Raw genomic sequence first — 24,786 nt, forward strand, 5'->3', positions numbered from 1 at the left:
TTTTCCTGCATTCCCAAATTTTCCGAAGCACAAAGTACTTCATAATCAGAAAAACAAACAAAAAACTTAGACTTGTAAAGATTTTCTGGGGTAAACATGCCATATCAAATTATTGCACTTAGTTACTTCACTAATATAACTTAGGCCAAGTTATTTACTTGATGTTGTGTCTTGGAAGCACACATACTCTGGTGCCTTACCAGAGAATTGTGCAAGAGAACCACAAAAGTTCCTCCATGCTAAGGTGTTCATACAGAGATCAAACTGCTTTAAAAAGGTGTTTTTAGTTTCTATTTTTTTAAGAAACGCTTTCTGTTCTCTAGATAACAAATGACTTTCAGCTTACATAAAAAACATACTACTTTCATTACCTCGCATTCTCCTAAAAACCATCTATGGTGATTTTAAGTAAGAAACACTATAAATGCCCCCTCGTCATTCCTTATCTGATGGTATACGTTGTTTAGACTCTAAATGTTAAGGAATATAAGTATCATAATGTAACTAAGCCTCAATATTCCCATTAAGATACAAGAAATGGAACAAAATTGTAGACTTTATAAATCAGTATTAACAGTCATAAGAAGGTTAGGGAGTCTGGGAGGCTCAGCTAGTTAAGCATCTGATTTTTGGTTTCTGTTCAGGTCATGATCTCATGGGACATGGTATCGAGTCCTGTATAGGGCTCCCAGCTCCTCTGCCCCTCTCCCCACCTGCTTGCTCATGCACTCAATCTCTCTCTCTCTCTCTCTCTCAAATAAACCTTTAAAGAAACAAAAAAGTCATGAGAAGGTTAACATGATAGGAAAAGAAATGCCATCTCCTTAGAGGTCAACAACTAGCATGTGTACCAATTTCCCCTCACGGTCAGTTAAGTTAAGTTCCCTGAGAAGGGGCTTTTATTACTCACTTACCTGTTAGACTTGAATCTGTAACTTCCCAAGTGACCCCTACACCTGAACCAGGGACTGCTGACAACTAGAAGTATAAGGTACCAGTTGCTGAATTGAAGAGTAGAGAGAAAAAAAGTCAAGCCCTAAAGAGATGTGTCCAAAAAGTGTCCATACACACACACACACACACACACACACACACACACACACACATATACATCACAAGGGTTATCTGGACCTATACACGTGAAGGTGGAAGAGGCCTACTTCTTCCAAGATGTTCTAAAAATGGAATGGAATATTGTTTTCCACATTATCAGCCCAGATAATAATGCTCAGAAGTTAAATCATGGTTTCCAGATTTAAATACTTAAGTTTCAGAATAGGCGGCCTTCCCAAATTCACCTGTGATCTTGAGACCTCCGTCTGTGGTGAGCTTCTCCCTTCTCCAAGCTCAGACACTAAATCAGGGCCAGATGATGAAGACAGTGTGGCTTTAGAAGTGGCAGCTTGGTCCTGGGAAAGTGATGAGAAGGAGGGTGTAGGAGAGGGCAGCCCCATCACACCTTCTCCCACCGCTGCTATCTCTGTCTCGCTGGACTTGCTGGAAGCAAGCTGGCTTGTGTCCGGTTTTTGCACAGAGGTGCTGACAAAGCTGTTCTGAGTTCTCTTATCATCTTCTACATCTCCATTATACCTCCAAGCATCATCCATCTAAAAAGCAAATGTCATTTTAAGCTTGGTATCCTTAGAATTTTTGTTTAAAAAATATATACATAAAATACTTTGAAACTATAAAGGTAACGTACCTCCCATAGCAACTATGGCTACAAGCCTGGAGCACATTCTTTCATGCTAACAGATAAGCATGTATGTAGTGGGAGGAAGATTTGCTTTTTACAAAATGTCGATATTATAAATAGATTTCAGAAACTTGCTTTACTCATTTACATCACTCTGAGAGGTTAACAGATCTCTAGTCTTTTTAATTGCTGAATGCTCCATAGTACAGACATCTATAATTTATTCATTGTTGTCTCAAGTTTTCAGTAACTTCCAAAAACACTACAACAAATACCCACATATTTTTATAATTGGAATACTGATTTTTAGAGATTCCCAAAAGTAGACTTGCTGGACCAAAGGATATTTTATATATAACAAATGTAATATTAAAACAATAAATGTAATGTATAAGTTTTATACATATTTATCTTCTCAAAAAAATTGTGGCAGTGTACTCCCAATGTAAGGTATAAGAATGGCTATTTCTCTGCATCCTTGCCAACAGACATTTTCAATGTTTTAAAACTTTGTCAATCTGATGTGTAAAAGCTGTACACCTCATTCTTGCTCTAATGATGCTGAACATGCTTCAGTATGTTTTATGTTATCAAACATTTGAACTCCCTCTTCCTTAAACAGGCTACTCATTTCTATAGCCATCATTTTACTGCTTATCTTTTTTCTTACCAATTTGTAGGAGCATGTTAAGTCCAAGTGATATTTCCCTATATCTAGAATTCATTTTACTAATATTTTTCTGAGTCTATACATTGCCTTTCGACTGTTAGTAATGAGTCATATACATTTGATTTTTTATACTGCCAAATCTATCTCTATTTACTTAATATAATGATTAGGACTTTCCTGGCTAGTTTAGGCAGGTTTTCCTTACCTTGAGCACTGTTTCAAGTTTTTTCTTAGATTGAGGATATTATATTGGCAGAGGTCAAAGGAATCTGAACAATGATCTTAACACTGTACTGCTTCCTCTTACATATTTAAAATTAATATACCCACTTTCAGATATACAAGCACTGCTTCATTCTAAGGGTAAATGATTCTATTTTCTATATTCTTAAAAATCCCAATATAAGTAGAACCATGAGATATATTTTAACAACCCCATTCAAGCATATCAAGTTCTAATACAGCAGGTAATCAGAGAAAAATAGAAAGCTGTACATAAGGCACCTGAAAATATTTAGGTTAAACCACATGAAAGTGTGGTTTTGTAGGTCAAAAAGAACTACTAGCATCTTTATGTAGTTCAGCCTAATACTTTATAAAAGCTATATTTGAGAAAGTATAACATTAAAAAATACTCTGCCTTAGCAGCTTAATCATTCTTTAAAATGTATCAGCCTTACTTTCATTGAATTTAAAGTTTAATCAGTTCCACAGAGTTGTTATATTTGAAGCATTAAATAGCTATTGAATCTAAATTGGCTGCAACAAAATTGCCCTATACATAAATGATGCACATTCTCTACACCAAGTAGATGTAACTCAAACTTCTCTGCAAGTTCCCCAACATTTTGCTCTTGGGAACAGACTAAATGAACTGGGGACACTTTTTTTTTTTTTACCGTGTAGGATCTTGGGAGTGATGAGATTCCCCTCGTCTGAGAGCCAAAAGGTCTCGGTGTGACCACAGATGTTAACCTGGCTGTATCGGTTTTCTGGTAACTTCTGGGGAGAGAGGCTGAAACTCGAGTCGACTGCATTCGTGTACTTGGTGAATGCTGAGAAGACAAAGAGTCTGGGAGTTGTTCTTCCATGGGGCTTTGAGAAGGTAGCTGAATGTCAGTGGTTACAGCGTCCTCTCTTTTCACAAAAGTTGTAGAATCTTGTTTAGGAATTTCTGTAGAATACATGGTTTCCTTCTCTTCTACTCTCTCACTCTGGTAACTTGCTTCTGACATAGTCAGTGTAGGAGAAAGCATCTCTTCATTCAACACATCATCATTAGAATGCAACCTCCTCCTCGATGTCACTGTGGACATTTGGTTTCGGGATTCCCTTAGCAGGAGAAGCACACCATAACCACAAAGTTACACATTTGACACAGAGGTGGAAAGACAGAGCAATACATAAGCTGGACTGAGAATAAAAAGACTACGTAACTGACTTCACATGAGAACTAGTGCAATATTAGCAGAATGTGAGGATAAATGCATATAATTTTTTTAGTTCTACGCTGAATGATTGTATGAGCTCACCTCTTGTTAAACAGGCTCTCGAGTCCTTTAGAGGGATTTTTATAAAGAAATGTTAATAAGAAAATGAGGATATTTTTACAAGGGATTATTCACAGTTTTACCTACCAGTTTATAAATCTTCCAAAATTAGTGCACTATAAATATAACCAATTGTTTGACAATTAATTTGAACCTTCCAAAGAGACGGGTTCCTTTACAGGGTTGTGAGCTTTTCTTTCCTATTTACAATTTTAAATAATTTAGTAAAAATAAAAGACCACAAAAGACTCTGATTTCAGTTAAGATCAAGTTAGCACATGATTTCATACAGCTTGATAGAACTTGCATGGACAGTTATTACAGATTAAAGACACCTTTCATATTTATAGAGAAGTTCATGAAACATCCTCATCACTACCATTTAGCAGGGACTACCTCTTTTAAGTGAATGAAACTGTGTTTACCATTTGCTTCTAGGACACAAAAGAGCTTTGTTTAATTTCACCTGACAGCACATTTCCTTTTTGATATTATCCTTAAACCATATTTGCCTTCCTCCTAACCGATAAATATTCCAAGGTTTCTCACAGTAACGGCTCTACAAGAAAGTTTAAATTGGACCTTTATCCTGTCATAGTGCAATACCAAAAATAAACCCCTTACATTTATGTTTATATTGTCTTCCTTTAAAATAGATTTTAATCGCACCACTAAAACATGAAAAGGAACTTTGTATTTTACACAATTTAGATGAGTGGGTGCTGATTTTCTTTGGCCATTCCATTCCTAAATTCATTTTAAAAAGAGAAAAAGTTTATTTTCTGGAATGAAGACAGCCAACACCACCCTATACTGTACTTGAAGATACAATGTAAAAATCAAGAAATAATGCACATCTATATTAGGCACCCATTTCTTTTGTTAATCCAAGTCACTATTATAGCTTTATTATTTTGCTTTATTATAGCTTTATTATTTTGCTTTTTCATTGCAGAGCAAAATCCTGACCGTTTCATGCCTATCTGCTTATGGTTTAATATTGATATCTACTCCTATCATACTACCCTTACATAAAATATGGATTTCTAACACTGGTAACTACAATTGTGAGATGTATTCAGCTTTATTACCTGTCCTGCAGCATTTCCTTAAAGGTCTTAGAGCTTCTCTCGGACTTCTCAAGTGCCTGCTTTTCAATTTCTTCCCTCTCTTCTTTTTTCTTCTGCAGATCTGAAGTGTAGCTTTTTCGACGATCTTTCCATTTTGCAAGGTCCTGACAGAAGAAAATCACATCAGCACAGGCATACCTGAATTTCTCCACACCCTCTCTAGCAGCAAGAGAGTGCCAGAGTATCCCATTACATCGCTGAAACTATTCACTCCAACTTGATGCCAAGGTGCCCTAATTTTGCTTTTTATAGCTGGCGTTTCTGTACCAACCTTTATCTCATGTGTCTAAAAAACCTGACCTAGTAAGATAGACCCCATTACTGTTTTCCTGCCTCCCTGCCCATTTCACAAAGAATGCTAAATGCTTGTAATTGGGTGCCAGGTCAGAAAGATCAGGAATTGTTTCAAATTCATTTTCATCTCACTCCAATAATCTGGCTGTTGTGTGAAATGACATATTTCACTAGTACAAGTATAAGAGATAAGATTATACTGGTTCCGCATAAACGCACACTCTGTCTTTCATTTAACATACACCGGGCTTGATCCCTGCTTTGAGGCAGAGGACCACAAACATGCAGACACACAACACGTGGGTTCCCTCAAGGAACTTGTTGGTCTTGAAGGGAATGGGACTCATAAATAATACTTCAACAGTGGGTATGATTGGATTGCACAGATGGTGAGGGTCTGAAGGAGAGAGAGTGGTCAATCGTACTCCAGGCAGGGGCAGGCAGAGTTTGAAAAGGCTTTCCTGGGGAGCTCAGCCTTGAGTATATGATTTTAAAGCAGGTAAACTCCACCTAACGACAGAGCAATAAGGAAGATCCCATAAGAAAAGTGATCTTTTTCCCACAGTCCCAGGAACAGAAGTCTAACGCAGCTGGGTGACCCCAGGATAGTCAACCTCATTTTGCTTTTAAATTAGCTCTAGCAGCCTAAGCTGTTGTGACACTCAAGGGTTTAAGACATTTTGGGTGGCCCAGACTTTTCCATGTCTCCAAAATAGAGAAATGCCATACTAAGAACTGCTAGTGCATTCCAGTCCAAAGAGAAGCACATCAAGTTCTCAGACTAAATGAGATTGGTTTATACCCTTAAGATTCAACAGAGACACTCCTGTTCAAAAACAGCCTGAAGCCCGGGCACCAGGGTGGCTCAGTGGTTGAGCATCTACCATTGGCTCAGGGCATGATCCAGGGGTCCTGGGATCAAGTCCTGCATTGGGCTCCCCGCAGGCAGCCTGCTTCTCCCTCTGCCTATGTCTCTGCCTCTGTGTGTTTTTCATGAATAAATTAATGAAATCTTAAAAAAAAAAAAAAAAAAAAAAAAAGCCTGAAGCCAACATGAACCACTTGCAAAAAGAACAAAATCAGTGTGCATTTAGTCCTACAGGATAATCAACATGAATTTTCATCTGAATTAATGGTTAACTCCTCAATACTTATTTTCACACCCGAAACCGTCCCCCATGTATTTTGGCAAAGTAACATTGAATTACTGTTTCTTAATCATTAAATTGAGTTCCCAACTAAAAGACACTGGAATTTAGAAATGCAGCCACAGCAGAGGGTGGTTCTTCATTTCATAGACTTTAATCTCTTTGAAAATGAAGATTTACTATCCCTGGTCCTTTTGTAGATTCTAACTCTCTACTCTTCCCATAAAGTTATCCTCAAACTCCTTTGGGTTTGCTCCGTATAATTTATCTATTGTATCTCTAGACACTCCCTTGGTTTGTAACAATTACCCCTTTCAAAAAAAGTCAAGCTTTTTTTCCTCCAGGGACAAAGCTAAATATTAAGTCTGTGTCCATATAAACAACTGGATATAAATCAGCTCTGTGAAAACATCTAAAATTGATTCATATCAAACAATTACTTTTCCAACCAAAATTTTTCTCCTAGTTATATTTCTTACTTCTCCCCAATTCTCTATTAACTCTGAGAGCCCCCTTCATCTCTCCCTGCTAATGCCAAGACTGTTCTGGACTCCCTACTCCTCTGCTACTCCTAAACTTTGATCTAAGTCTTTTCCCTTCTCAGGCTTCAATAACAACAGTCATACCCCAAATTCAACCGACCAAAGCAAGTGAACAAATTAACCGTGCTATAAGGAGCAGATTCACATTTTTGAGAATTCAGAGAATATTAGAAAATAAAGATCCTATTACATTTTTCACAGTGGCTTTAAAATAGGAAACAGTAATAGGCAAAAAAAGGCATGCAAATCTTTTTAAAGGAAGCTAGTCACATTTTCTGTAGAACTGAATTTTGTAGCAAGGAAAATCATCTCATACTGATATTCTTTAAAAGAAGCAAGGAAGAATCAAGAAGTACATTCACCTAGTCTTCCCTTCTCCCATTATAAAAAGTACTCACATCTTGCCATTTCTGATCTTGTTCTTTTAATTGTGATTTTATTTTCTGCATCTCCTCGTAACGCAGCTGACGCAAATTCTGAATATCCTCTGCGCTGACATCACTCATGGACTTACTCCTACAACAAAAATACCCATGGTAACCAAGGTTCACATGACCCGATTTAGGGTTAAAACTGGAAGGATGGGCTTTTGTTTGGAAATTCCATCTAAATTTCTGCTGTACTACCTAGACGTTATAGTGATAATATCACAGAAATAGCACTACAGAGATAAATGGTGTTTTTCCAAAACGCAGAAACAAGAGCCTAACACTCAACTCAAGTGTGAATTCTTTCACAAAATGGCTAAGCAAGCCCTGTTTGAGTCTGAAAAAGAAATGTTCAAGTTTGGAGTGGTCCATGCATAAAAGGATTGCTTTAGAAAGAACTTTTTGTTACAATCATCTGTATTTTCTCTCTCCTCCAAAGATAACCTTATAAGGTTTGGCTGCCTTTTCTGGGCACTTATTAAATAATTTAACGATACCTGATATTTTCTCCTCAAGTTCATTATCACAAAAAAAGTGTTACTTCTTCTCAAGGATTCTCTAAGATCCACCCCATTACTGCACTAGACTTATTCTCAAAGCACTGTAGGTAGTTAATAACAGACAGTTATAATAGAAGGACCTTTAAAGTCTTCTGTTTTATTAAGGCAGATTTCACATCTCCCAATGTGTGATCTTGTCACGAGTATGTCCTGAGAATTAGCTCTCAGCTCAACTTAGAGTAGAACCAATGAGCAGAGCGGGGTGGTGTTAGACATGAGGTACATGGAAGGGATGGTAAATCGCACTGAAGAATAGGGTAGTGAATATGGAGTAGTCCAGTTTGAATACTGGAGAGCTGGTAGGAATGAAAGAGATGGAGCTTTTGAAGGTGGAGTACCCAGCATGTGCTTTCCTACAGAACTTTTTTTTTTTAAGATTTATTTATTTATTCATGATAGAGAGAGAGCGAGAGAGAAGCAGAGACACAGGTAGAGGGAGAAGCAGGCTCCATGCCGGGAGCCCGACGCGGGACTCGATCCCAGGTCTCCAGGATTGCGCCCTGGGCCAAAGGCAGGCGCCAAACGACTGGGCCACCCAGGGATCTCCCTCCTACAGAACTTTCATAATGCACTTTGGATTTTATTTCATTGTAACAGGCTCTGCTTTATTTAAGTAACTTATTTAAGTAACTCTACATCTCCTTCTTGAGGCTTTAAATTCCACCCTCCCCAAGATTTTGCTATCACCACATTTCTTTTGTAACATGCTTGCCCTTAGCTAGCTCAGGAATTCAATTAGTCTCTATGCAAATGATTCCCAATTCACAGCCCAGGGCCAGGCCCTCCCTTGACTCAATTCCAATTACTTGTTGCATAAATATCTGCATGGATATCCCCCTAGGCACCTCAATTGTAAAAGGACCAATTGAAATAATACCTAGGAAGGATTCTGCAAACTATAACTCACTAAACACATGGTTATTGTTGATGTAGCCAAATGCAACCCTGTCCCCAAACCTGCTTTTCTGCTTGTGGCTGTTAATGGTGTAACTTGCTTCCAATCATCCACATTTGAAACCTAAGAACCATTTTTCACCTTTGCCTCTCCCTTCTCCCTACTTTCAATTAGTTATCAGTTCTTCTTATTCAGTGTCTTTTTCTTTCCACTTCTACTGCCAACACCCTAGATCAGAGAACACAGTCAACTCTTACCAACCCTTTCAAAGTAGCTTAAATTATCACCCAGCCTCCAGATCCAATGAGTCTGTCTTCAACTGTTCCAACATGAAAGCCCTTCATCGGTATATATGCCTTTGTAAATGCCACTCATTCCTCAGGATCCCTGAGACACTAAACACTGGATGGGCATGTGTAACTTTCTATTCATTCTCCACTTGAAAGTCTGACAGGCCACTAAAACTTGACTTGTCATAAACCAAAAACATGATCACTCACCCCACAACGTACTCATCAGTAAACTTCAACTCCATTATCTTGATTATAGGCCAAAAATCTTGGAGTCATCCCAGATACCTCTCTTTTTCTTATACATCATAACTGATCCCATCAGTAAATCCTGTCAGTCTGCTGTCTAATTAGAACTAGGACACAACCACTTCTCACCACCTCTGCCATTACCACCCTGATCCAAGTCATCACATCTCCCCTCTGGATTATTACAAAAATCAGTCTTCTTGCCCAACAGTGCATGCTCAACACGACTGCCAGAGGGATCTTCTCAAAGTTACCCTCAGATGGTGATATCCCTGTACACTGCATCTATCAGGTTCTTTCCTTCTCACATGAGCTCAAAGTAGGTTCTTCTAAGATCTAAGACATTACCTGGATCCTGCCCACCTCTCTCTGCTCATCTCTTGTCATGTTCCCCTTTACTTATTCTACTCTAGCCAACTGGTTTTCATGCTGGGGCTAAATCTCTTGCTCTTCGGCTTGCTCTTCAACCTGTCTAGAATGGTCTCCAACCAGCCATGTGGCTTATCTCTCACTTCCAGTCATCTGCTTGAACATTACACTAAGCGTTTCCCTCCCTGACCACCCTACATAAAAGAACAAGTGCCCCTCCCTCTCCCTTGGCCTCCTCATCCTTCACTCTTTCTTCCCATAGCATTTCTCCCCACATCATTTACTGCCATTTGAAATGTTTATTTACACATCATCCCGTAAGATTATAAAGCAAGGATTTGGCCTGTCTGCTCCTCTATCACCTATGCCTAGAAGAGTGTCCAGCTCATAGTAGGTACTGAAAAATGTGTTGGTCTAGAGAATATTCTATCACATTGATGATAATTCCTATCTATTCCATGCCAAAAGTGGTCTGGCCTTCCTCTCCACTTCTCTAGTGCATTAGCTATAGCTTTCTCCTGGCATTAACATTCAGCATTACAGAGTATATAGGTGTGTGTGTGTGTGTGTGTGTGTGTGTGCGCGCGCGCTTAGTTTATCTCCCTCACAGGTCCACATGTTTTTTGGGGAAAAACACCTTAACACATAACAAGGCATGCAGGATACATGTACTTAACACCTGTGGCAAGAATGAGGTACATTTTATCATATTTAACCAAGCAAAATAAACTCAATAGGTTTCTTTTTGTGTGCATATGATAAATCAGCATCCCTCCCTAAAGTTTTATAAAGAAAGCTTTTTAAGATTTATTAAAGAGTATTAAGGAATTAAATAGAATATATATAAAATTATATATAGGATCTTTAAAAATATATATTTAGGGGCATCTGGGTCGCTCAGTGGTTGAGCATCTGCCTTTGGCTTGAGTTGTGGTCCCGGGGTCCGGGGATCAAGTCCCACATCATGCTCCCCACAGGGAGTCCGCTTCTCCCTCTGCCTATGTCTCTGACTCTGTGTCTCTTGTGAATAAATAAAATATTTTGTATGTATGTATGTATATATATTTATATTTATATATACATATATACACATTTAAATAGGTATGACTACAAACCTGATTTAATGAATTCGAAAATATAAATTATAACTACACAGAATAACACTTTTGTGCTAATACTTTAACAGATGCACTAAAAAGAGGGAAGAAAAAAATTTTCAGGATCAAGGGATGAGAGAAATCTGAATACCTAACACATAAGGTTACATAAGTTCCAGAACAAACCTAGAAATGCCAATATTTTAATATTCTTTTGGTGAGAGGGAAGGCTGGATAGTCTCGGCTGACCCAGACATGTCCATGTGTGTTCTCTTAGCTCTCATCCTCCTGCCCCATAAAACCTTACATGTGCCTTTTCAGAAAACATATTCACCATGGGCAAAGGTTACATCACCCTCCTGGGATCTCAGAGCACAGGGCCTGGTGCCCAGGAGGAGGTCCCCAGTGTGAACCAAGTGAGCCAAACACTGTCCAGAGTAGACTAATCTCTGTGTAAGGCAGGAATGGGAGTTCCCTTTGTTCCCTAGGGTGTAAAGTTACCTAAATAAAGCCTGAGCACGTTCCACGCAGGCTGAATCAAGTACTGAAAGACTGGGGTGAGGGTTCCAGGCCTTGCAGTGGCACCAATTTTCACCCCAACCTAACATCATTTAGCTTCTCTGATCCGCAGTTCCTTGTCTTCTAAACAAGGAAGGGATTATTATGAGAAAAGGGCAAGGTTATACTGATTGTATTTTAATAACCACTGGTGCTATACACCAACTGTTCTTATTAAGGCAAACATGACTGCATGGGATCTCTTGAAAACTCACTCCCAGAACTGCTTCAGATTAGCAAGGTCACCCTAGGCCACACTGATAAAATCTAGAACTTTTTGAGTACATTAGTCTTCCAGCCAGATCATGAAGAATTCTTTCCTTATTAGAATTAACAGCATAACATTAAACTTCTGAGGGCTTACTGTGTGCCAGCAACACTGCCAAGTGGTCTGTCTACATGGATTATCTCATTAAATGATGCCCCTGTCCAGTTCTACCGCTCACTAGCTGTATGAGCTTTGGAGAGCTGGGATATCTATGTCTCTTTCTTCATATATCTACAAAGCATCTAATACCTCCCTACCTACCTCGCAGACTAGAGACAGCCTAAGAAGTAATATCTAAGACTTAAGGCATCAAAAAGGACCAACATGCAGAAAACTTCCCAAATATAAAATCACCGAAACAGCAAGTAGAAATTCCATGATACTAAGTGCAGAGTCCCTGGAGTTTCAAACCTTTAAGGGAAGATAGGAATATACTTATTTACGCACTTTTAAGTATATTTCCATTAGGTGCTGTAGGAATTCTCTGAAGCATAATCAGTACTAAAACCTGGAAAATAGGCTGCAGAGTAACTACAAACTAGAACGATAATATAAGGAACTTTTCATTTATAGGTTTAGAGTCTAAATCAGATTTTCCCAATAGCACTATTGATAGTTTGGGGGTTGAAAATTATTTATTGTAAATATAATTATTTATTATATCCTGCACTACAAGATATGAAAGCATGGCTTGTAGAAAACCCCCATCCTCAACCCACCCAGTATAATAATCAGAAATGTCTGTGGGAAAAAAAAGAAAGAAAGAAATGTCTGTGGACATTACTAAATGTCCCTAGGTACAAAATCCCCAGAAACTCACATCAACTTTATTTGCCCTTCCTTTTTGTTGCCTTAGGTGTCCTTACTGTTCTACAGAATCTTTTCATCAAAACTCATGCATGAAATGCAGATCTCTTAGTTTTCTTTGATTACAACTTAACTTTCGGTTTTCACTTCCTGTTGATATTGGCAGTAGACTGAATGGCTCAGTCATATTACAAATTATAACTATATACCCTTACAACAACTTTGACATTCACAGGTTCTGCCAAGAGGCATCATAACCATATTTTCAAATGTCAAGGAACCATAGACAAATCCATGCAACACAAAAGCACACGTGACAAAAGGACTGCCACATATAAAGCATATTAAAAATAAACAGAGTGACAGATGTTAAATGCCAAATAAAAAGCAAGCTCAAAATGAATAGTCTAAGACTTCAAGAGGTAATGTGCATTTCTCTTTCACCTGGTCCTTACCAAAAAGAAAGCATTCGTGTTATAGGCAGTCATTTTTCAATCACAGGATGTTAAGTAATAATGATTTTCCAGCTAAGTATTCTAAGCTTAAAACTGTACAGTATGTCCAAGAAATACCATTAAGAAACACCACTTGTCTCCTGTTATATGAACAGGTCTATAAACAGGAAATAAGTTTGATATTAAATGCTAATACTCAATCCAATTGTTGTTTTCATTGCAGCAAATCAGTTTAAGAAAAATATTGGTAACTGATAGAACACCAAAAAAAAAAAAATCCCATATAAAAGGTTTGATTACAAGTGGGTATAAAACTTTAGTTTTCTGAAGACATTCGTTTTTACTTTCCATTATTTGACAAATCATGCATTATTCATCAGTCTCAGTTAGACAACCTTGCTTATTTGTGCTACCTTGGCACTAAACTGCAAGGGGAACAGGCTTTAAAACAAATACTGTACCACACAAGCAACAATCTTGAGAGAGTCTATAGAAAATTATTTGCGGCTGCTAGCTATAGTCAGAAAAATCCTTAGCTTTCTGAACTTGGCATTTGGGTTTCTCTTCTCCTTTCTTAGCCATCCAGGGTATCCCTATGGAGGAACATATGCAGTCACTGAAATAGCTGCACATGTCTACACTCTGATCAACTACTTGTATTCATGTACTCATATCCTCTTTAAGAAAAACTGCTTATATTATTAAGTCTTATTAGCAATGAAAATAACCTAAAGTTTTCATTCAAAATGCTCAAAGCTGCAGAGATTTTTTTCCATCCGTTAAAACAGCTTTCCCATGATGAATGGAGATTAGCAGATGCTTAAGCATCATGCTGACAAGTGCCTGATTCACCCTCACCAATGAGAAAGCTTTAAGCCCTTGAGAAGCTGGACAAGGAATAATATGCCTTTATGTGGCATACTGAAAGCATGTTGGGAGCCTGATTTTTTAAAATCAGTGGCTGAGAAGTATTTGCAATTAGTTGTCCTTGACTCAGTTACACTTTTGACACCTAGAATGGTTATATTGCTTCACGTAGTAATGTTAGCAAGTTCTAAGATTTCTACACTTTAAAAAATTATCTAATGCTACCAAAACTAGAGATTCTTAGACATGACATAAATCCCAGTAGGGGAAGATACTTAGTTACTAAGGCTTCAGCAGATTAAAATATTTGACATACTTAAATTTTCTTCTTGTTCAAAACCTATTAGCAGTTAGATTTACAAAGTCACAGGAAGTCTAATGGAAAATATTAAGATGCAGCCACCTGGTTATTCTGCACTACGAATGAATGATTCTACAGTGTGCAGTAAAAAGTAAAAGTATGGTAGCATTTGCTTTAACTCTCCATTACTCTAGAATTGGGAAGCATTTCTAGGAAATTTTAGATTTTAATTTTTGCAGTTTTGGAAAGTTGATTTGGCTTTGTAACACAGCCACATTATAACTTTTTACCCTAATCAGTAATCATGAAAATGTTTCCAAATTCTACTAAGGGAAGATTAATGTCGTTCCTCATCCCAACCAATAAAGCTCCCCATAAGCTGAGAGTATATAGATAATACCAATTGTATGAATTCCACCTTCAAAGTAAATGCTAGTTTTCCTTTTCCATCATAGATTTTCTAAAATATCTTCATTTGGGCTTCAACATCCAAAAGCAAGAATTTTGGTCTATGTAGCAATCAAATACTAAACTAAATATACCTAATCTTAGGCAAGTAGTTGTGTTACTTTTAATTGACTCCTTAGATTAAAAAGAGAGAGAAAAGAAAAAAAGGAAAAACAGATCTGAATTTTAAACTTCTAATAAAAACAAAATCTATTGCAGTCATATGGCACTTCATGCACTGCATACTCAGACACAGATATTTTACTATTAGGTTGCAAAATTAAGAAAAAATTTCCCATTTTAAAAATTACATGCACAGCACACAGCATCCCCATTTAGTGACATGCCAGGATAGAAGTGCAGTGACATATTACACAGAAGACAAACAATATGCAAAGATGTTTTTTCCACTGTGAACTAAAAAACTTACCCATTCTCACCATAAATCTTTTGAAAGAGTCTAAGAAATCAGAAAACCAAAAAATTAAAAGTCACTTTTTAATTGTTTACTTTTTAAATGTTCAATAATTTTAACTTAAGATTCTAACTAAGAGATGGACAAATCTCAAAAGATTTTATCACATTATTCTTGATAATGTCTTTGTTTCTAATTAATCTCATACCTCAAGGAACCATATTAAGTGAGATAAAGAGGTTCCTAATTTGCCTTGAACCAACAAATCCATAACAAAAAGCTTCCTGCTTCTGGAAATTGAAGTTAGATTTGGATCTACTGATTTTAATCAACCTTGTATTTGTCCATCCCAAAGTTCAACAGGCTGAACATCAAAATGACAAGTTGCATAACACATAAATGCAGACACATTATTATCAAAATAGCCATAATTACATACAGGTAAAATTTAGCAGACAGCAGATAACATCCATGCATCTTAATAAAGTTTGCACTGAATTTTAAACTATAAATTTAAAAAGTCACATATTAATAGTCCAAGGAACCTAGGTCAGAAACAAAAATCATAATCAAGTTAAATAAAACTTGCAATGCCATATTTTAAGGGAAACGTTTCAAAATATAAGAAATGAAGAAAACCACAACCAGACTGTTTCAAAAATGCCTGGACGTGCAAATATAAAGTCTCTAAACATAGTTGGAAAACACTTTCACGAAACATCACGTTGCAGATAGCACTGTAGTCTTCCTCAAGGCCAAAGGCAAAGTTTGCATCTACATCTTTTTAAACAGGCCTCACTCAAGCAGTTGATTTAGAGATGTGCAAATATGGAATTGCACTTTTTCCATGAAATCACTATAGGTTTCTCACAATATACACTTTTACAGGATGCTTCAAAACGGCTCATGACATGCAGAGTTGGGCGATACAATGCCACTTTCTCACACAAGAAAAGTTATACAAGACCATCCATGACAAGCAAAATCCTTGCAGAAACACACTCTGACCTCTCAACCATCAGCCGTTTCCTGTGCCTAAGTCGGCTGGCCTCTCGGATGGCCTCCCACCTCCGCAGGTCCGCCTCACTGCAGGGACCAGGAGTGAAACTGACAGGAGGCACAGTCGTCCCCAGCTGCCAAGACTGGATCTTGCGAGTCAACATGTCATCTCTCTTCTTCCTGGAGGAAGGCACTAACACTCCACAGCTCTTTCTTTTTTCTTTGGATGGGTGTGTCCTTTCAAGTACGCAGAGAAACTTTGCTTGAATTTCTGGAGGAAGAGTCCAGGGTTCGGGGAGAGGGACTGGTTGGTATCTCTCTGGGGCCCCTGACAGAGGCACCTCTTTCTTCTGCGCTGGAATTCGGCGAACAATCATGTCATCTTTTTCTAGATCTGGGAGTACAAGTTCACCTTCTCTACACTGCAGAATTATATCTCGCTCTACAGAATCATCTGGCTCGGAAAACCTTCTCAAGTCTTCGAAAGCCCGGAGAACATATGGATTTGCATGAAAAGCCCCAGTCTTTCTGACAAAGAAATCATCATTCTCCAAGTCGGGATCTAGAGTTGGCATCTCAAGGTCATCTCTTTTACACCCTGGTGCAGAAGAGAGATTCTTTCTGCGTGTTATGAGCCTTGGGCCAGCAGTGGGATCAATTTTGATATTTGTTTCAGAAGCTAAGATGTCATCAGAATATGTTTGGAGTGCCTGAAGTAATAAAAACTGACTAAAGCACAGAAAAGAAAAAGGAAGGGAGAATCTTATTAAGTTTAGGGAGAAAAGGTAATTAGGCAGCAGACCAACTAGCCAGTTCCCAGGGGTGTATTATTTTATGGAACCACAGGAGAGATTCTTGCTTGGAAGAAACAACTAGCTTTTAACGTTATCACCCGTGACCTTCTTGGATACCATTTAAAGAAGCAAATGCAGAGCATACTTCTCAAGAAAGGTGAGCACCATCCAGGCCAACTGACAGGACTAGAACATAGACAGAGCACACCTCCCTGCTGTACACACACTTGCTTTCATTCTTTTCTTATACTGTTAGCCATGGTGAGGTAGTCCCCATCCCAGAGAAACAGCAATGATGTTGCAGAGTTTGAAGAGCTGGTCATCAAGCACTTTATGCAAGTCAGCAGAATTAAAAAAAAAAAAAAAATGCTGTGAAGCTTTCAAAAAGACCCTGATGAATCTTTTCTTTGCATTTTCCCACCAGACTTGTGTGCCCTGGTGTTTACATAGAAGTTATTTCCTTTCTCCACATCTCCACACATAACACAACCATAAAATTAGATCGACTTCTGTAGAAGCTTTTTAGAAATAATTTTCCAAAAGAACTGACTATGCCATGCGTAACTACGTACTATCTTGTACATTATTGTGCTGAAGATATTTAATTCTATAGATTCCCAAGCTTATATGCTCCCACAGAAAGCAATACATCAAACATTAGGCTTTTGTGCTAAATATTATGAATAAGGTTTCATGATCCAGCACATCATGGTCAGAGATTAATGTAGCAGCAGCAGCTGGCACAGGGTCCCAGGCCAGACTCAAACAGCAGGCAGGCTCATGCACACAGGTACACCTGGGCTCATCCGCAGAACCACTGGTTCTCCTGGCTGCATGGGTGTTCCGGGAGCTCCTGGCCCCTTTGGTAGCCAATTCCAGCAAGAGTGAACGTCTTTGGCAGTTGCTGTCTAGCCTATGCTTTGCTTTTTGGATTCTACTAAATATGGAGGAGCTTCTGTCAGAGCTCAAATCCTCATCCTCAGAATCTGAATTCCTCCTACCGTAGAGCAAGTGATGCAGAGAAAGGAGAAAAAGGAAGGATAGAGAGTTGGAGAAAACTATAACCACTGAAAGTCCTGTCATGCAAAAAGCTTTCTAAGATCCAGATCCTAAGGTTTAAATTTAAACGGCATTTTTTTTTTCAGTTATAGAGGTTCTACAGAAACCTAGAGAAATTAGAACCTTTCTTTAGAGAAAATTAAAACCTTTCTCTTTCTCCCTCATAAAAAGCACACCTCAAATGCATCCAGCTGGGGTGCTGAATGAACACTAGAACAATGGAAACGTGCACAGAGACAAACCTGAATCCCTGAAATTCTTTATACCATGGTTTGTAAGTTTCTCTCTTTATTCTTTTCCAGTTCACATCTTCTGGGATCCAACATTTGGGAAGAAACTGATCAAAAGCATTCCCTGGGTTTGGCATGATGGGACTTAGCTTTCGCACATAAAGATCATCCTTTATGGTGTTGGGTGTCCTTGTCTTTTCTCTTTCCTCTTCCAAGTAACAAGAGGAGCTTGAAGTTTCTTGTACGGTTGGACAATTCTCGACATTTGTGCCCCAAGTTCTCCTCTCGTTACTGTTCAAAACATCCAACCAATTAAATTACTGAATGACAATTTGGGACACGCAACAAAAAGGCATGCTTTCTGGCTCACAAAGGTTGTACCACTGAATGAGACAAATTAGTTGCCACTCCCATCATCATAGCTCCTAGAACAAAGTTAAGGAATTATATAACAGCATTTCATTTAATTAGAGAATAGCTTGATATGCAAGGGCCAAAGATTATAAGATGTGTTAAAAAAAGACAAATTGCAAACAATCTGGGGTGTTATGTATTAAAATCAACATAACAGACATTCTGATCTTGGAAAATTTTTCTGACCTCGTCAATTTGTACAGCCCAGTGGCTAATGGGTCAGCAGGAGGAAACCTTTGTGAGCAAGAGCTAGGAGAGGTGGTTTTCGAGATGAAACACTCAGGCCTCTTTTTCACTCGGAATCTACGGTTGGCTAAGTCATCCAAAACTATGTCAGGCAACCTTCGTTCATCCTCGGAGTCAGAACCACTTTCAGAACCATACACCTCCTTCTGATAGCAAGCTGGATTTGAAAAATCCCACTCTGCTCTGCTAATTTGATGGGAAATTAAAGGATTCCCTGTGTGTCCACTGAGATCAATGAAGACAAAAAAAAAAAAAAGAAAGAAAATAACAGCTCACAATGAACAACAGAAGTCACCCAATAAGCTGAAAGATGTCAATAGGCTAAAAGCATGCATCTAAAAAAAGAACGGCACACCATAGGCTGACACTCTAAAATGGAAGAAATATCATAAGGATATGCATGACTAAAGATATGGGTAAGGAAAAAAATTTTTCATTAGTGAAATTTATTATCTATGAAATACATTTTAAGAACCATTCCTTTTCCCATATTTAAATATCCCAGCAAATTCATAAAGCCTACTGAATTCTAAAACTCCATCATCAGCTCGCATCCCAGTACCTTGGAAATGTTCCATCTGCTTCTGGATAGACTGGGCTGGCCCAACTTCTTCTGTTATCCTCGTTTTTGTCCGGCTTTTTCTTTCTCAATGGCGCTGGCACATAGGATGGCTGTCTACTTTTATTGGGCAAAAAACGATTGAACGGTAAAGCAGTTTTTGGTTCAATTGCTGAAATCCTTCGATAGGACATATCATCTTTATTATAATCCTGCATTCTGGATGTAAATTCAGAATCTGTGTCACTTTCGCAACCTATAAAAAAAAAGGCAAGAGAATCTGCTTTACTCTCCAGATCATTTGTCTAACTGAACCCACACAGCATGCCTGCTTTGCCTTTCCCTTGGAAAGCCAAGGCTCTTCTGCTAACTCTGGGGAATATTTTTAGAAATTGTCATGAAGTTGTGATAAGATCCATTAGGAGGAACTTGCTTTGCATACTGGAGGCGCATGCGCTACATTCTTTTACTGTTGTACATTCTAAGCACAAAAAGTCCGCATCAGCTGCTGAACTCCTTTTCTTCCCAATCTTCCTTGCCCCTGTGACTTTACATAAAATTTATTGATGAAATACACATGAATATGTAGCAATCAAGTCAAGGACACCTAAAATGAGATCAAAGAGTCATTCAAGGTAAAGTCCATAATTTAAAATAAAGCATGCCATTGTCTCAAATTTCTGTGAGGTGAGAGATAAGGCAGGACATGCAAAGAGAAGCAGAAAGCATGATATCACAAAGGGGTTGGCTAGATCCTTACGAGACCCCTACAAGCAAGAGTCACACATCAGATAGGAGGTTGGGACTTCAGAAATCATTTGGTCCAACGGTAGATCAAGATTCATTCCTAAATCAACACACACAACTTAAGGCTTTTTCTGAGGGTGGCCATGGAAATACTGGGAACTGTGTGTTTTGATCCCAAATCATTCAAACACAAATTCAAAAGAATGCACTCTGATACACCTCAAGGTCAGATAGATACAAAACTGGTCTGTTTTCATAAAGTAAGTCTGCTCTTTTTTTAAAAGCTTTTATTTATTTATTCATGAAAGACACAGAGAGAGGCAGGGACATAGGCAGTGGGAGAAGCAGGCTCCATGCAGGGAGCCCGATGTGGGACTTGATCCCAGGACTTCAGGATCACGCCCTGAGCCGAAGGCAGATGCTCAACCACTGAGTCACCCAGGCATCCCTAAGTCTGCTCTTTTAAAGACACAGGAAGTGTACAGCCCGGGTGGCTCAGTGGTTTGGCACCTGCCTTCAGCCCAGGGCCTGATCCTGGAGTCCCGGGATCGTGTCCCACATCAGGCTCCCTGTGTGGAGCCTGCTTCTCCCTCTGTGTCTCTGCCCCTCTGTGTGTGTGTGTCTCATGAATAAATAAATAAAATCTTTTAAAAAATAAATAATAAATAATAAAGACACAGGAAGAAAAGAGGCTACAAAATACTACTATAGATCCAAGCTGAGTTATCTCCCTTTTCTGCCCTTCTTTTCTTCCTGCCTCTGTGTATCTGGCAACAAAATCTGCAAATGTTGCTGGCTTCCCACCAGGGCTCTCTGGGAGGATGCCTGTGCCCTGTACCTAAGATCTGTTCCATGTTAGAATTTTTAAACTCAAAATCTTTTTATCGTTGAATCCAGTGAAGTTCCCTATGGAGTGGTAAATATCTTTAAAAAAAAAGATTTTATTTATTTATTCATATGAGAGAGAGAGAGAGAGAGAGAGAGAGGCGCATAGACACAGGCAGAGGGAGAAGCAGGCTCAATCCCAGGTCGCCAGGATCACGCCCTGGGCTGAAGGCGGTGCTAAACTGCTGAGCCACCTGGGCTGCCGGTAAGTATCTTTGATAGGGTAAGAGGTCTCGTATAAAACTAAGGACTTTGCAATGCTCTTAACCTAAAAATAATATCCTCGTGGTGGTGATCAGATTGGGATTACAACGCAGTAGGTAGCAAAATTTCAGTACACTGATTACAAAAGTCTGATCATTGGGGTGGGCCACAGGCTTTTCTTTTCTCCCTCAGTTGCAATACTAAGTCTTTACTTCCACCCTCTTTAAACAAGCTCTGCAACTCCTTCCCCAATATCGGGAAACAGTGTGACAGGGGCCTTCTGCTTTTTGTCACTTGTACCAGGCATCCACTCCAACAAGTATCTAAGGAGAGGACTTCCATTCCACACCATGGGACCATTATCCTGGAACCAACAGAAGCCTGTCTATTCCCACACACCTTGTCTTTGTCCGTTAATTCTTTGTTGGCTGGATATATATTCAAACACTGCATGTTTTCGGTTATTCAGTCAGGACAAAGGGATATAGTGCCTTAAGAATTTCAGCCTCTGCTTTTACAGTTTTAATCATTCAGATGAATTATAAACTCAGATTCATTTCCTTAAAACCTTAATAGTCATCTAAGCTATGAAAACATCACACTCTCAGAACAGACAACCAACAAATGCAGCAGTAACTATAAAAGGTTAATTAACTCTTAGATAGGTATTCACTTTTTTTTAACTTAAAGTGTCAATACTACTCTAAAACCTAATAATTTGAGGTTTAGAAATGCTTTATTTGTTGATTAATTTTCTTCAAAACCAAAGCCATGGTAGTATACGGCTTCTATGTAAAATTTATACCAGAACAACAAGAACAAAGATTGTTATCGATGGTTGTATGCTGAACTATTTAGGACAAGCATAATGTACTCTGAGGTATCTCAAAAAAGCAAGATGTATAATTAATGTATAGAGAGGGGTAAACGTGATAAAGTAAACACAGTACAATGTTATTGACCTAGGTAGCTGGAACACGGGTATTCACTGTAAAATTCTTTCAACTTTGCTGATATTTAAATGTTTTCTAATAAGAACACTAGGAAAAACAAGTAAAAATATAAAATTATCAATATAACCAGCAAAGTAAAATCCCTAACAATCTAGCATAAGTTCATGACTGAACTCTCAATTTTTTCATGTTGGTGGCAGAAGCACAAAAATTTAACTTGTGGTTTCAGTCTACTCAAATTTGAATTGCTAGAGGTACACAGGCAGAAATTTCTGACACCACCTAATAGCCACTGGAAGAAGACACGCATTTAAATAACTGATTTGACCATAAATATTAGGCTTTTGAAAGAAGGTTCCTCCAATAACAGGGTAGCTTTCATTTATATGTTCTTTCCTCACTCTGTCCTGGATTCACTCTGACCCTAATAGAACCAAAAGAGGTTTTCAAATACCACACTAGTATGGCTATTTAGTTTATCAAAGGTTAGCATAATATTCTAGCATAATAGGTATCAATAATTACTTGGAAGAGAACTATAGAAATATTTTGCTTGCTTTTTCTTAAATTTTTTTATCATTTGAGAAGCAAATTATTCAAGAACTACAGGAGGCTTTTATAGAATCTTTTTTGTGTGTAGCTGTATCAGTGAATAGGCCTCAGAACACAGATTATTAAACCTGAATCTGGAAGAGAAGAGAATTAGGATAGATTATCTGATTGACTGATTGAACACGTCACAGTTAATGGTCTCCCCACCTGCCTCTAAATATGGAAGGGAAAAAAAGTGAAATTATTACCATTCTAGTGGTGATACAGGGAGGAAGGAATGAGAAAGAAAAAGAAACCCCCCAATATTCTAGTCTCTATGAAATTCACATCTTAATAAAATTTTTGCCCCAACAGTTTTTGCTCTATTTTTCTACTCTCTACCATTCCCAATTTTCTCTTAACATGCAAACAAATAAAAAATGAACTGACAGTCAAAAATGCAGCTCACCCTCACGTCCCCCTCTCAACGTAATATCAGAGGAGCAGCTTGTGAATGATCTAGACCCCAAAGAGTCCAAGCTTTCAAATGAATCTTCTCGCTTATGGTTGCCTGGAGAAGTAGGAAAATCTCCACGTTCAGCACACCAGATATCACCGTAACCACTGTCCCTGCCACTCCTTTTCAGACAGCTAGTGTCTTCAAGAGCCTAAAAGGAAAGGTTTTTTAAAAGAGTTACCATAAACTTCCAAAATCACGATCACATCATTACTTGTTTGCAGAGCTCAAGTTGTGCTATATTTGGTCAGTAAGACAATGAGATTTCCCTGTTAAACATAAAAAGAGTATCTGGCAAAAATTGGAGTATAAACCTGTAAATGTGTTCCCACAATACTTGGCACTTATGTAACAATAAGGAGGTATTTGGGAAAAAAAAAAGGGGGAGGTATGCAATGTTATTTAATAAAAGTATAGTTTATTTAAAAATAAGGGGGAAACATTTTAATAGAAAGAAGAAAAGCTAATAACACATTCATTTGCTAAAATAAATGATTGATTATTTACATTTATCTGGTAATAAACATGAGAGGAATCAAAGCAAAATGCCAACCTTAATTTTGATACCCAAAAGGAGGTAAGTTAATAGGATTATAGTCAGCCTACCTCCAGGAAATATTTGGAAGGTTTATAATACAATCACTATAACTATTATGGTTTCTTTAAAAAAAAAAAAAAAAAAAAAAAACCCTTAAAAAAAGAAAGAAGGGGAAGGGCAGCAGATATACACCACAGAATTCATTCATTTTCATTGATTATAAAACCTAGATCTGAGCCAAGGAAAGCAGACTTGTTTGTGGACATTCCAAATTTACTTTCCCTGAACCTAAGTGTTTGTTTGGCTCACGTAAGACATATGTAGACATACAACAAACATGATTATAGGTGTGTAAACCATATGGAACTTGATTTAAAAGCATAATTTTGGGGGAGCCTGACTGGTTCAGTCAGTAGAGCATGGGATGCTTGATCTTGGGATTGTGAGTTCGAGCCCCATGTTCGGTGAAGAGATTATTTAAAAATAAAATGTTTAAAAATACATATATATAAATACATTATTTTGAATAACATTTCTCTATGATAATGTTAATAGCAAAATAAAACTGAACTTTTTAAAATTAGGATTGCAATAAAATTACAAAGTCCTTAGTATAGTCCCAATATATAGTAATCCAAGAATAACTAATAACTAATTTTTGCCTCAGAAAAGGTAAGTTGGTCATTAGTATATAAATCAGAAATGCTAGCTGCAGATGAGCAAAGTACAGAGACAGCTTAAAGAATATAATACTAACAACCAGATGTAATATGTGAATTGAATCTTGATTAAATCAGAATTCAGATAAAAATAAGACAGAAAAGAAAGTCAGGAGACAATTGGGAAATTTTGAATATGGACTTAATATTAGATAGAAGGAAATATTTATTAATTTCCTTCAGTATAATAGACATTGTAGTTATTCAGAAGAATATTTTTACTCTTAAGAGATGTATGCTGAGTTTTTGAGTGAGAGATCTGTAATTTACCTTGAAATGATTAAAGTAAAAACAGATAAATATAGTCATGTAAAGCCAGTAGGGGAAGGTGTTAATAATTCAATCAGATGGTACA

The 24,786-nt window shown here is 37.9% G+C and overlaps 1 protein-coding gene across 24 annotated transcripts in view; it reads right to left on the reverse strand.

Annotated features, from left to right (window-relative positions):
* Positions 1 to 24,786, reverse strand: part of LMO7 (LIM domain 7) — a 197,390-nt gene that overhangs the window by 31,293 nt on the left and 141,311 nt on the right. For 11 of the 24 annotated variants that reach the window (XM_077855337.1, XM_077855334.1, XM_077855336.1 and 8 more), the window contains 11 exons: positions 23,127 to 23,325; positions 19,341 to 19,593; positions 18,719 to 19,003; positions 18,131 to 18,409; positions 17,626 to 17,826; positions 16,045 to 16,764; positions 15,052 to 15,081; positions 7,429 to 7,546; positions 5,008 to 5,150; positions 3,266 to 3,698; positions 1,299 to 1,607 (listed from right to left, as the gene is read on the reverse strand). In XM_077855337.1, the coding sequence (XP_077711463.1) occupies positions 1,299 to 1,607; positions 3,266 to 3,698; positions 5,008 to 5,150; positions 7,429 to 7,546; positions 15,052 to 15,081; positions 16,045 to 16,764; positions 17,626 to 17,826; positions 18,131 to 18,409; positions 18,719 to 19,003; positions 19,341 to 19,593; positions 23,127 to 23,325 (2,970 nt within the window). The remainder of the gene's footprint in view (positions 1 to 1,298; positions 1,608 to 3,265; positions 3,699 to 5,007; positions 5,151 to 7,428; positions 7,547 to 15,051; positions 15,082 to 16,044; positions 16,765 to 17,625; positions 17,827 to 18,130; positions 18,410 to 18,718; positions 19,004 to 19,340; positions 19,594 to 23,126; positions 23,326 to 24,786) is intronic. The other 13 variants (XM_077855345.1, XM_077855348.1, XM_077855347.1 and 10 more) reach the window with 6 other exon arrangements.

This window comes from Canis aureus, chromosome 17 (assembly GCF_053574225.1).
Source record: "Canis aureus isolate CA01 chromosome 17, VMU_Caureus_v.1.0, whole genome shotgun sequence".
Lineage (NCBI taxonomy): Eukaryota > Metazoa > Chordata > Mammalia > Carnivora > Canidae > Canis > Canis aureus.